General features: G+C 47.3%; 1 protein-coding gene across 1 annotated transcript in view; it reads right to left on the minus strand.

Annotated features, from left to right (window-relative positions):
* LOC124485665 (transmembrane protein FAM155A) overlaps positions 1-10,703 on the minus strand; it is a 54,966-nt gene extending 44,263 nt beyond the window's left edge. Inside the window, exon 1 of the mRNA XM_047047395.1 lies at positions 9,634-10,703. Within this exon, the coding sequence (XP_046903351.1) occupies positions 9,634-10,371 (738 nt within the window). The 5' untranslated portion in view covers positions 10,372-10,703. The remainder of the gene's footprint in view (positions 1-9,633) is intronic.
* Positions 10,704-14,440: the final 3,737 nt, after the last annotated feature.

Below are 14,440 nucleotides of genomic sequence, written 5' to 3' on the forward strand. Positions count from 1 at the left end.
AAGGGGGTGTCAGGATATGAGGGGTGCATGAGAGGTGTGTTAGGGTGCGATTGTAACAGATGTGGTCTTGCAAGTTCCATCAGAGGTATACGGGCATCCGTCCGCTCCCACGGGGAGTCGAACTCACTACCTCTGACTTCCCAAGCGCCACCACTACCAACTACGCCAACAAAAAGTTAGCGCTTCGCTGACACGGGTGGCCTCTTACATACTTGAGGAGTGAGTTTCACCACACACCGGCTACACGATGGGTACGTGAGAGCTATGTCATTATGTTAGAGGCTTGAGGGCTGTGTTGAAGTGTGAGCGGTGTCTTAGTGTGTGACGCGTGTGTAAGGCGTGTGCTACAGTCGTAGGTGACGGGTGTGTAAGTGTCAGGAGTGTGCATGAGCTCAGTCGCATGCTGTTAGGGTTAGGGTTAGGTTCAGTTTGATTTAGCCACTTGCAGGCCAAACCGACATGTCCCTCGTGTCTATTTTTCATCTCAATCAAATGTCAAAAATCATTTCTCCCTGCTTGCCTTAACACTCCTATAGTCTTCATAAAAACACCAACACTTATTAGCTCTGGGTCACTATGACCCGTGCTCCAATTGAATATCATGACTTAACTCCACCTTTGAATGCAAAGACGGAACTCAATGGTACAGCTATGAGTGCCAATGGAATCATATTGCAGTATTTGGAATGGTCTATTTTACCACGTTGATTTCAAGACTTATGACAATATCTTTGAGTTACTGCTCTTTCAAACATGCACTCAATCAAAGGAATAATCGACGAAAAGAGCCTCACAGGGACTGGTACAGACCCAATCAGAATGACTATCTTGGGTCATATTCACCCTAGGAAAATCCATGTAGCTGCCACAGAAAAGGAACATTTTATTTTCTATCCCCAATTGTACATTTTTGGGTTATTCCCGAAAGCTACGTAGCGGTTTATGCATCTTGTGTTGTGCCAGTTTCTCAGGTTTACATATGATTTAGGTCATTATGACCCCAGGACAATAGGAGGGTTAAGCTGTAGATGACTGAATAACGCCACTCTGAAAATACAACCCACTGTTCGGGGTTTTAGGGAAACATTAACGGAGAAGAAAGAAGAGACAATTCATTTAATATTCCTTTAATAACCCACTGTGGAATATTGCGGCCTTAATTACAGAAGGGTTTTAATGAAAAGCTGATACCTGAAATGATCACTGATATGATTTATTCCATCTACATGCTATGTATCATGTAGCTTGGAGTAGGACACACACTCACACACACACTGTTTGCTACGGTGTATCTGTCTCCAGTGTCTTGACAATAACATGGTGCAGCGATAATGAGAACTTTAATGTAAAAAAAAGAAACTGTACACACAGCAGAACGATTAGAGCAGTGATTACACAGGACACACACAGGGTTCCTCTCACACACCCAGACAAACTAAGCACACAGACCTCACGCACACACTGTACACACACGCGCGCGCACATGGCGTCTGCACACGCAAACACACCTAAAGGTAAGAGTGATGGTGTCGTAAAAGCATTACAAATTCCACCTGAGAGCCTCTCCTACAGCTGTATCCTGTCCTGGTTCAGCCATGCAGAGAGAGAGGGAGGGCGGCAGAAAGGGAGAGCGAGGGAGAGGAGCAGAGGAGGAGAGAGATGTGGTGCTGTCAGACATGGTTGACTGAGGGGGATGGGGGAACGTAGAAGGGGCTTGAGCTTTGGGGAGAGAGAGAGAGAGAGAGAGAGAGAGAGAGAGAGAGAGAGAGAGAGAGAGAGAGAGAGAGAGAGAGAGAGAGAGAGAGATGAAGAATACTGGGGAGGAAGAGAAAACAGGATGAGGGAAGAAGATTGAGGTTAAAGTGGTTCTCTTCGAAGAAAGCGCCTGATGTCTACTGTACAGGATGTGACCCTGACAACCCCTGTCAGTCAATCTCCATCTCTTCTTGTTGCAGAGTGCAAGACTGCCAGCAGCTGTATACTAACTAACCACTGCCTACTTCCCATCTCTCCTCCTCCCTCCAATCAATCTCACTCCAACACCCCTCTCCTTCTACCCCGCCCCCCAATCCTTGGTTACGTGTCACCTCATTCACACATTCATTAGGATTGGAATCCCTCTGCCATCCCTCCAACAGACACAGACAAAGGGACAGAGAGAGTCAGGTGTCATCCAATAAAAGGACAGGGCTCTTTTCACAGGGGCATTCCTCAGGAGTGTACAACTGCATTCCCCGTCCCCTGGGGAGCACACTCCCCGGAGAGAGGGGTTCCTAGGGGAATCGGAGAGAGCCAAGGGCTAAGCGGAGAGGGGGGGAAAGAGAAGCGGGGGCGGGATGAGAAGAGGGGGAGGCTGAGGTGAGGGGAAGGTAGCAGGGTGCAGCCGTGAATTTATTTACATTTAGTCCTTTATCAGACGCTCTTATCCAGAGCGACTTACAGTAACTACAGGGAAGTGCTACAGGGAACTACAGGGAAGTCCCCCCAAGGCAAGTAGGGTGAAGTGCCTTGCCCAAGGACACAACGTCATTTGGCTCGGCCGGGAATCGAACTGGCGTGTTCAGATTACCAGCCCGATTCCCTCACCGTTCAGCCACCTGACTCCAGCCACCTGACTCCAGCCACCTGACTCCCTGAATCCCCTCCTAAAGATGATGGAGGGAAGAAGGGATGGAAGAAGGGATCCGGGGCTTTATCCGGCTCACAGAGCCCAAACTGCAGGATTAGACCCGCACACAGTCAGGGAGCAGAGGACAAGGGAAGGGAGGGAGGGGAAGGCAGTGGTGAGAGTTTGGAGTGGAGATGGAGAGATGAGAGGAAACGGAGGAGCGGGAGAGGGAGAGACAGAAAGGAGGGAGGGAGGGAGGGTGGGGAAAGGGGTGGTTTCCGGGGTCAAGCGTCACAGGATTAGGGTGGTGAGACGATAGCAACACAGTCACAAAATCCCTCAGGAGGAGACACACACAAGCGCGATATTGCAGACACGGGCACGCGCTCACAGATACACTTGTGCACACACAAACAAGAACTACTGTTGACACACACACACACAGGCACAAATGCACACAGTGCCCAGAAATAATGCATAAACCCTTGTTTAACTGAACGGTTTAGAAACCAAAGTGTGTGTGTGTGTGTGGGCACAGATGTTTTGGCCCTGGCATCAATTACAATTGCCCATATTTCTACATGGAGAATTAGTATTTTCCTCTCAATAGTTAACCTGTTCTACATAATTATGTGCATCCACATATCAACCCAGCCCTGCCAGCAGCAAAATCAGTAACTGTGTTGTATGCCTGAGCAATGCTTTTGGTGCCTTGCTCAAGGGTACACAAGATTTACAACTCCCGGGACCAGGACTTGAACCAACAACCTCACTTTTCTTTTTGATGATTAGTTATTATTGCACTGAAGAATAACCAGTCTACTGTATGCTGACAACACAAAAAATAGTAGCTACTATAACAAACCAGCAGAACCAGAACAAAATGAGATTATAATGCCTCCACAGACCCCAAAATAATCTAAAACACAAACAAATGGCACAAAGAACTCCCATCCCTGTCTTTCTCTCTCTCTCTTTCTCTCTCTCTCTCTCTCTCTCTCTCTCTCTTTTTGACAGGTTTTTCTTTTTCTTTTTTTTTGGTTTGAGGAGGTCTTAATTTTTGTGTGGGAGTTGTAAGTGAAGTGTTTTTTTTGTCTTGATAAGACGGGTTTGGTGTGGTGAAACAGCGTGGTTGGCTAGTAGTTCTAACTGCCCAATAAAGGTATCTTTAGAAGTCAAAAAGTCTCTTTCTCTCTCTTTCTCACACATGTACACACACCACACAGGGACACAGACCAACTCACTCACACACACACCATCAGCAGTGTGTTCTGCAGGTCCAGACCTGGCTGTCTCTTCCGGTGTAATTTAATTTGCACTCCCATAATTCCCTGCCTCTCCGGCGGCTGTGTCTCCAGGGTTCTGTCTGCCCCTACATGCTTGCCTTGTATCAGCTGTGCTGCCTGTGTGTGTGTGTGTTTGTGTGTGTATGTGTGTGTGTACACACCAGAGTTGTCTTGTAGAAAGCATCTGCTAATCAGCGGTATCTATCCTACTTCATTTATCTCCTCTCGTCCCTCTCCTAATCCTCTCCTCCCCCCTCTGTCCTCCTTTGAGTACCCCCACCCCTCCCGCTCACAGAGGAAATCTGGGGGTGTTGAGTGCTGTGTTGAGAAGGAGTGATAGATAGTGATCTGGGTTAAGGTCTTTTTCTTCACCTCTATTACAGTCCTGTCCACACAGGAGCAGCTGCAGTCTGGAGAGACCCAGCCTCGCTGCCCTTTACCCGATCACATCGTTCTCTCTCTCTCTCTCTCTCTCTCTCTCTCTCTCTCTCTCTCTCTTTCTCTCTCTCTCTCTCTCTCTCTCTCTCTCTCAAAAGAGAAGGAAGGGGACACTCTCTCTCCCTCTCTTTCTCTCTTTCTCCCTCTCTCTCTCTCTTCTCTCTTCTCTCTCTCTCTCTCTTTCTCTCTCTCCCTCTCCCTCTTTCTCTCTCTCTCTCTCTTTTTTTCTTTCTCTCTCTTTCTCCCTGCCCCTCTTCTTTCCCTCTTTCTCTCTGACACCCTCCCTCCATTTACCTCCCCCTGCCCATTGTTCTCCCTCTCTCCATACCCCTCTTCTCTCTCTCTTCCCCTCCCCCCTCACTTTCTCTCTTTCTCCCCTCATAACCGTGGTGATAACCGTGGTGCAGTCAGGAACTAAGGATGTCTGAATGTCATTTACTCACAGTCCTCTTATGTAACAGACACATCAGCACTCATGGTGAATCTATTTCTACATTTAGCTTCTAAATACATGGTCAGTAGAGTTACACACACAGACAAACACAGAGACACACATTCGGTAGGCAAATACACACTAGTTCATGACCAGACGCCCACATGCACTCTCTCAATTGGCACAGCTTACTGACTGCTAAATAATATCAACATACTGTAGCAGGAACCCTGTAATTCCCTCCCTCTTTTCACTCTGTGTCTCTCCATTTCGTCTCCCTGTTCATCCTCCACTCCCGAATGCTGGCTCAGTGTAATACAATCAGGACAGTAGCATTCTACAGGCTCCCCGGTACTCCGAGGTGAGCTCACAATGTTTGCCTCGCCACGCAGCTGATAAGGAAAGCACACACACATTTATTTATCTATGTGAATGGGTATGCAAACACAAACTTACTGTGATAATCTCTGTCTATCAGTGTCTGGCTGTACAGTACAAAGGGTTGTGTCTAGATTTGACATGATCTACCTGGAATTTTGGAACGTGTGTATTTCTTCCATTGGCTCCCGCCCCCACCATGACGGCTCCGAACTCCGATTTTTGTGACAAATAAGTCATTCGAACACCTTTGTGGCCTAATCTTTCCATTGTAATGGAAGGTGTGAATGAGAGAAAGAGATAGAGAGAGAGAGAGAGAGAGAGAGAGAGAGAGAGAGAGAGAGAGAGAGAGAGAGAGAGAGAGAGAGAGAGGGAAAGAGAGAGAGAGAGAGAGAGAGAGAGAGGGGGGGGGGGGAGAAAGATTTGTGTAAAATATGTCACGTAACCCAGTAAAAAGGGTCGACTGATGCCCCTGCTACATGGTAGGCTGGACGTTACACTAAGCTCCATAAAAAATATGATGGCCCATTGAGCCCAACTATAAATCATAAACAGACACAGTACAAAACAAAAAACAAAATCAAAGAAACAACAAAACCACAGGCACTAAAATGCTTCAACAAAATAATAGTACACTCTGCCACCCCCATATTTGTACAAAGGTTTTAATGTCTTTCATTGCAATACTCCACCCCGAACCTGGCCCTCAGTGTTGTAAACACAGCACTGACACGGTGCAGTGTCTACCATCCATTTTCTGCCGGGTTAGATCCCCAGCTTACCCTGCCCCTAAAGAAAAGAGTGCTTTCCACGCCGGCTGCGCCTTTGCTTGCAACCCAAGTTTGGGCCTCCATGGGGTGTCGACACTGCCTTTTAGACTCTCCCAACGCAGGACCTTTACACATGCTGTACAACCCACCCCCTTCCACTGAGAAAAGTAGGGCTTTCGCTCAGTCTTGGAAATCGGCCCTTGTCCATTGAAACCCCGTGGCCCACTGACCCTGACGAAGGGAGAAGCAGACAAAGAAAGACAAAATATATATACAGAGAAAAAAAAACGGAGACAGAGAGTATGTGTGTATTTGTGTGTGGGTGGGTGGGTGCGTGCATGCGTCAATATCTTTTTTTTTTCAAATCTTTACCGTGCGGCTTGCTATGACCGCCTGAGGGACATTTAGGAAGCACTGATTCATCAATCGCGTTTTTCGAAGACTACGTAATCAAATTTGGTTTGCCCAGCAACCAGAAACGCCAATATTCTGCGTAATAGAGCTCTTATCCTCTGATCCCTAAATGGTATTGTTCAAATCTCATATCAGGTTGCATAGACAGAGCAGAGCAGAGAGCTGCAGCCACAGTACTGGAGACAGCTGACACAGGGCCTAAACAAACAGGGTAGCCTTCCACACAGTAGGTAGGCCTGTATTCACGAGGGGCTGACGACAAGTACATCCTCTCACCCACATGACCCTCAGCCGGAGAGTCATCCGACGGTTTGCAGGACGAACACAGAGGAGTCATGTCTGCGTGTGTGTGTCTGCATGTGTGTTTGTATCTGTGTGTTTGTGCGTGTGTGTGTGTATGGGGGGAGGGGTGTTTGTATCTGTGTGTTTGTGTGTGTGTGTGTTTATGGGGGGGGAGGGGGGGGGGGGGCTGCTTGGCACTTGCGGCAGCCCACATCACCTGGTCTACTGTAGCAGGGCCGGTAAGCCAGTCAATAACGACCTATATTAGGACACTGGTTATCTTTCTCTCTCCCTCTATCTGACCCTCTTGCCCCATCCCACCCACATACACCTCTACAGCATCACCTCTACTCTCCTCCACCCTCTGCCTTTACACTAATCTTAAGGTCCCTCCCCACATCCTCTTGTACCGTACTTATAATCCCCCCCCCCCCCCCACCACCACCACCTGCATTAACCCCCAGTCCTTACCATAGACAAGCCTCTACAGTAACCTGTAGCCCCCCTGATCCAGTTACACCCCCCCCCCCAACAAAAAAAAACTGTTGATTGCCTCTCAGTATAACCTGTGATAACACTGTATGAATAATACCCACAAGACAGACACACAACCGCACCACACAGGTTAGAAGACCATTCCTCTCTCTGCTCTCTGCCCTACTGATTCCCCACTCTGAGAAAGAGAGAGAGAGAGAGAGATAGAGAGAGAGAGATTGAGAGAGAGATCGAGAGTGAGAATGAGAATGAGAATGAGAATGAGAGCAAGAGCGAGAACAAGAGAGCAAGAGCAAGAGCGAAGCAAGAAGGGTGAGAAAAAGAGAGAGAAAGGAGAGTCCAATGACGTATGTGTTGAGGGACAGTCTGTGCTTCAGTTCTGGAGTGCAATGCTTTAGCAAAGGTCACAAAGAGGCAGGAGCTGATGAGCCTTTCAGATAGGCCAGAGAGGCTAGCAGGCTGCTGCAGCACCTCTCCCTACTAGCATTAGCACGGAGCAGCGAAGCTCAGACACACAAACCTGATTATGGGACAAGGACAGGTCAAATGGGGGATAACCATAGCATAAAGCTGTGTTCTTTCCAGATAACACACACACACAAACACACACACAGTCTGAGCAGTTCTTGCTCATTCTGTGAAACTACTTCCTGCTTTGTTTCTCAGTATGCATGCTAGGGTTAGTCTGAGTCGTACATTCCATTCCCACTACAACTGGGCCAGCGAATCTCACAGTCTAGTTTAACTCTTGTCTTGGAACACGACAAGTGGCTCTCGTTTCCAAGCCCCAGCTGGCTGGCGATGAGACTGGAACCTCTCCAGTTGGACCACAGGATCTCCATTCTCTCTGCATTGTCTGGTCCCTACGTGGCTCAGACACACAAAGGTTTCACTTGAGACAATACAAAACAGCGCAATACAGAAACCCATACACATGCCAAGCAGTATCGTGGCCAAACGGTTAGAGGGGGGAAAGACTTTGGGAGAGACTCAGGAAGAGGGAGGGATGGAGGACAGGTGCCTGGGAGGAGGGCGGCTAACAGGAGTGGACAGGTGCTGCCCACGCTGTCCCATCCTTCACAAACCCAGAGCTAACCTCATTGCAGCACCGTGGACAGGGAAAGCACAAGGACGCCCAGCTGAGCCCCCCCCCCCCGGAAAGAGAGAGAAAGGCAGAGGGAAAGATAAATAGACAGAGTCATAGACAGAGGAGAGTCTGTAACAGCCGACTGCACAACAAATTAAATGGGAATGTGTCATGTAGCCCATTTCTCAGCTCCATGTAGAATTAATGAGCGCTGCACTAGGATTGTTGAGCACAACCGTTCTTGCTTTAATCATTTTATTGACGCTGGGGCGCTATTACATTAGCAAGCATTACACGCCGCCTTGTTGCAATGTTTCAGTAAGTAACTGTTTGTGTTGACCAGCCTTCAGTCGAAGTTCCCAGACTCCAATGCAAACCTACTCAGGCTCCAACAGGCCGATAGGCCCCGATAGCCGTTCGCCGATATAGTGTGCCGTCGGAATAACAGCACACACGGGAACAATAGAGAATCCTTCCGAAGGATTAGCTCCAGAAATCACTGGTGCGTTGTTACAATGTTGCTGAAATGTTATCACCACAATGCCGTGCTCTATACCACTGTCTCGTCCACTAAGGGCCTCGTGCATACAACATGATAGCCATTGATGACCAAAAAGCCGAAGCCTCACTAGTAAATATTGAAATGACTATCTACTGTTTAGACAGAGAGAGAGAGAGAAAGAAAGCCCTAGAAAAATTAACGTCTCATATTGATTAGTCTTTCCAAGAGTGTGTGTGTGTGTGTGTGTGTGTGTGTGTGTGTGTGTGTGTGTGTGCAAGAGAGAAAGAGAGAGAGAGAGAGAGAGAGAGAGAGAGGAGAGAGAGAGAGAGAGAGAGAGAGAGAGAGAGAGAGAGAGAGAGAGAGAGAGAGAGAGAGAGAGATAGAGATAGTCGCTATACCTTCTCAGGTACTAGAAACATTTAGCCTGTCAATGTTAACATTCAAAGAATTGTGGTGACGATTGAGTGACGGCCAAATGTAGGCTATCTGATCCTTTGATTGCATTGGACAGCGCCACAGGCTAACGGTTTGGTCATTGCCAAGTTTTGTGTTATGTGGATGTTTTCTTTTTATACTGTTTTGCATTGAGTCTTGAAGTTGTTGAGGGGTGAATTGGAATCACAAATTAATTCTCACATCTCTTCTAAATGATAATGACTGCGACACCTATAGTTACAATTAACTGTCCAACCTTTCGCTGCAGCGCGCGCCTATTGAGCCTATGCACACTACGCACGCGCACAGACATGCTGGATAGAACAAACATTTCGAGTCTGTTCAACTCTTTTTCTACACGCCTAAAGAAGGGCAAGAAAATGCGTGTCTTCCATGTGATAGACATCCGTTGCCATGACGACTGTGTATATCCACATCTCATAGGCCAATATGTGCGTTTTAACCAAAGATGAATCAATCGGGCCGATGCTTAGGTTGCTCCTACCTTGCACTCCTCCATGCAGGTCCTAACCGAGTATGCATCCGTCTCGTATTTTTGAACTAGCAGTTCAAACTCTCGGTAGTCCTCCTCCGCCTGCTGGTCGTAGCGCTGGTAAGCCTGGACACATTCGCTGCATCCCTGCATGTCTCCCCCCATTGCCAGGCTGCAGTTCAATCCTTCTGGACTCGTAAACCCGTGAAACAAATCCAAAAGAGAGTAGGAATTACAAAAAGAAAGATACAAATCACTCAGATTCACGTCCACCAACTGCGCCTCGTCCCCTGGTTCCGAGGAAAGGCCCAAACACACGGGCTCTGCGTCCGTGAACGTGAAGCATTCTTTGGACAGGCTGTCAGGGTGACAGGTGTCCAGCCGCCACAGAGGTTTGGTAGAATTCCCTATAAAAATAACATCTGGCTCTCTGGAGTGGCGGCTGTGCGTGGGATGGGGGGCAAGTGACGGGAGTTGGTGTTGATGATGAAGGGAGTTGGGGTACTGGTCCATGTTCGTGAACGCTAGCCGCCTGTCTGACCGTTTGTCCCGGGTCCGCGTCAGTTTGGCCTCGGCGCAGAACCACAGGTGATCAGAGAGCAGGACGGTGATAAAGAGCAGAGAGGCCAGCGATAGGCGCCATCGCTGGGCCCGCTCCGATTCGGTAAATGGCTTCTCGTTCTCTCGGGGTGCAAACCAGATTTTTAAGCCGTCATCTTGCTGCCGACACATCCAAGCGCCCCTGGTCATATTTTAGGAAAGCGCAGCTCTGGTCGACTCCACCGCGGGCGCTTCTCTGACACTATACTCATTGACTTGGGGAGATGGACTCCGCTTATTTCTCCTCTGCAACGGTGCTGCTGCCGGTCCAGGGCGCTTCTCTTTCGCGCCCGCAGCCGTCGGTGTGCTATTCCGTTCCAATTAGCGCGCCCGCACAGATTAAGCCTCGCGCTGCCGCATCCCCGTTCTCCATGGCTCTCCGGGGGAAACGGCGCTCTCTGTGACCGCATGCCCCGCTCCTTTCAGCTCTTCCGAGGTTGTTCTGGCGTAGCGCGCAGAGAGACCAGCTGTTGCGAGTCTCTCGGTGCTGATGCTGCCTGCCGTCGTCGCCCGTCGTTTCCCGACTTAAGTTAGGCTATAAGAAAGCAACACCAACCAACAAGCCCTTTGTGTCAACAGGATATTTTTCTCGGTCCGTATCTGGGCAGAGTGCCTTGGATCTTTTCTCCTTGCGGTCTCAGTCATCTTGGACCTGGGTTAAGTTGCCGCCATGTTCATCTTGAAACACTTTTTTGGAAAGCGGGGTCTGTTTGCGTCATCTCCATTGCTGCGATAGCTCCATGGTTGCGCAGTGGCAGAGCAGCTTATAACCTAGAACACACAGAAGCACAGAGAAGCTACTAGCGGTGTGCCGGTATAGGACCAGACTAGACCAGCCCAGAGCTCTCTGCTCTCATCTCCACTCTGTTAACTGTTAGACACAGAACTGCTGAATTGGCCGTCTCCGGGGCACGGCGCTTAACACGTCTACATTTTCGGTTTATAGGCTACACCTTGACTCGCTGATGCTGGAAAATGACGTTTAAAGGAAAAATAACGGTAAACAACGGTTGCTAGATAGGATGCCTGCATCAATGTATCTTTCCCTGCACGAAATTATTATATTTTTTTTTCAATAAACTTTAAATTAGTAAAATATGCAGCAGCAGACTGTTTATTGTAGGTCTGCCGATATGCAAATGAACCTTTATGTCAAGTCAAGCTTGATGACAAAATAAAAACATTGTCAAACATGTCATGTTATTACATTCAATAAACATACAGTTCAGATTCATAAAAAATCGAGACCAATGTATGTTGAGGAATTAACAGTTACTTTTTCGCCGGGAGAGAAACCGGATCTTGCACCGGATCTTGTAGCCTACCGATGCTGTTGAGAAACCACTGTTATGAAGTTCGCACCGGAAACAGCTGAACGGCAAACCAGCCAACACGTTGGTCCATACGCATTTAACGTGACATTTGTACTGGCTAATTGTAAGTGGGTGTGTGAGACAGAGTGTGTTGTGTGACTGAAACCGTGCATTTAACTTTACCTCCTCCTGTTGGTGTTTATGGCTGAAAAACAAACATGTAAGATTCACTTGTGTGAGTCATGTGATCATTGCTGTGTGTGTGTCTGTGTGTGTGTGTGTGTGTAAGGAGGCAGAGCATGAATGTGTTCATGGGGGGTGGGGGAATAGGGGTGCTTAGCTGTTGAATGTGAATTACATTCACTACAGTATTCATCTTGAAGCTGACAATTCCTTATCATTTGACAACAGAGAATATCTTAATGATAATGGATTGCACATTGGAAAAAGACGAAGATGATTATCTGAATTAATTTAGAACTACGGAAGACCGGAAGACTCACATTCAGCCCATGTGTGCTGTCATCTAAAATCCCTGGAAGATAAAATTAAACATGTGGAATTGAAACCATTAGGCCCACTGCCAGGATTAATGGGGTACTCTATTAGGTGGAATTATGTTTCTGTATCTTTATAACACAACAAGAAAGCATATAATGTATGACATATTTTACACAAATCTCTCCCCCCCCCTCTGTCTCTCTCTTTCCGTCTCTCTCTCCCTCTCTCTTTTTCACACAAGCATGTACACACAGAGCGAGAGCGAGATGTGTGCAGAGGGTGGTGAGAATGGTGTGAGAGAGACTAGTGTGATGCTTTCAGCACCATGGAGAGCTCCACATTTCCCTGTGCTCTCTGGGGGCATGCATTTCATTGCAATACTGTCTCTGTCCTCTACGTTTAAGACCCATCATGTGATCTTCAACATGTAGCACATTCCCGATAACGGTCCTCAAGCGTTCTCAAGGACGTTCGTTGGTCTTACAGTTTTTCACAATTGTTAACACACGTTTCTCAAAACAATAACGTCTTTCTCAAAACTGCATACACAAAACTGAAAACCTCACACACAAAATGCTAAACCTGACATTTGCAAGATGACTTTTTGCCATCAAATCTCTTAACTGTTCACAAAATGGAACTCGTGTTCTCATTTGGTACACACAGCCATATTTTCAAATGACACACACATACCATTCATAACAGTGCACACAATAAATATTTGCTGCACACTACCAAGCATTCACAGCACACAGTAGTGCAAAACTGAAAACACAATTCTAGAAATGGAACACACCATATGAATGACAATGACTCTGGAGAATAAGCCATTTTAACTTTTGTAAAATGTCTCAGTGTAGGCCTAATTTTTGGAACAGTACAGTACTGTCAACGGGCCTGCTCAACCCATTGCAGCACACAAAGTAATGTTCCCACCACGCTCGGCAGGGACCTCAACAATGGTGCGCTGGCCAATGACATTTCTGCCCTGGCGCCTACTCTTTACCAGGTTGAATCCAACCTCATCAATGAACATGTTTTCATATAGCTCATTAGCTGTGTCATGCTCCTGGATCCGCTGGAACAGACAGCATGATAATGCAAGTTATAGTATGGACACAGATGGGTCAACACAGTGGGGTACAGTGACACACTGTAGAAAAGGAACAATATTGAATTACAGGTGCAATACATGCATGAGTCAGTGCTGAATGTATGGGACTTACAAGCACAAACTCTAGCCGTAACTCCTTGATGTGGTCTGTGTTCCGGTCGAACAGGATCCTGTACACTTGTTTGATTCGCATGGCATTCCTGCGGAGAACACGGTCCAGTGTAGAGAGGCTGATGGTCAGGATGTTTCTGAATGTGGCATGGTCAGCCAGGATCCTTGTTTCTATCTGTCGGAGTGTGATAGTGTTGTTTTCACGAACCATTTTCACAATGTCAGTCTCCTGTTCGGCTGTGAAAGTGCATGTATTTCCTCCACGTCGTGTTTCTCTTTCAGTCCTGCAAAATACAGATACAGTGAGCACACTGTATTCTATTGTAATTGTATTCTATATGCAATATTACAGTACACAAGGCGAATATAATTCATACCTGTTCTCCATTCTAAAGGTTCTAATGATGGCAGCAACTGTGAAGCAGCTGAGATTTGGTTGGACCCTCTGGCCAGCCTCCCTCATGCTCAAACGATGGTTGAGCACATGGTCAACCACGGTGGCCTGAATCTCATTAGAGATCACCGTTTTCCTTCTTCTTCCTCCTCCTCCTCCTTCTTCTTCTCCTCTTCCTCCTCCTCCTCCTCCTCATCCTCCTTCTTCTTGTCATCCTCCTCTTCCTCCTCCTCCTCCCTATCATCCTCTCCCTCATCTTCCTTGTCCTCTTCCTCATCCTCTTTCTTGTCCTCTTTCTTGTCCTCTTCCTCGTCTCACTCTTACCCCTCTCTCTGGTGGTTATGTTTTACATTAAGTTCTCCATTGTTCACCAAACAAAACAGAGGCTCAAGGCCCTTTTTATGCTGAAGTCCTGATCGCAAATTGCTCACCAGACCTGAGTGTTTAGAGATGTTTAGTTGTGTGTTGTATGTTGATTCTTTGAGACTTTACTTGAGAAGTGTGTGCAACAACTGAACATTGTGTGTAGTGTTTTGACAACAAGATGATGTGTAATTGACATCAGTGTGTAAACAAGGAAAGTCAGAGTCTAATGCAGATAAGGGAGTGTGAAGTTGGGCCAAATTGGGTCGAGCAATTGGTACATGAAGTTAAGGTTGTGAAAATTGTGCCAAAGTTTGGCTTTTTGTGTGTTAAGAATTGTGAAAAGCTGTAACAGTTCTTGAATGAGTAGGGGGAAAGCATGAGTCCTGAGCTTTTGTCACTAGTACACTGCTGTGCCGACTC

Source organism: Hypomesus transpacificus, chromosome 23 (assembly GCF_021917145.1).
Source record: "Hypomesus transpacificus isolate Combined female chromosome 23, fHypTra1, whole genome shotgun sequence".
Lineage (NCBI taxonomy): Eukaryota > Metazoa > Chordata > Actinopteri > Osmeriformes > Osmeridae > Hypomesus > Hypomesus transpacificus.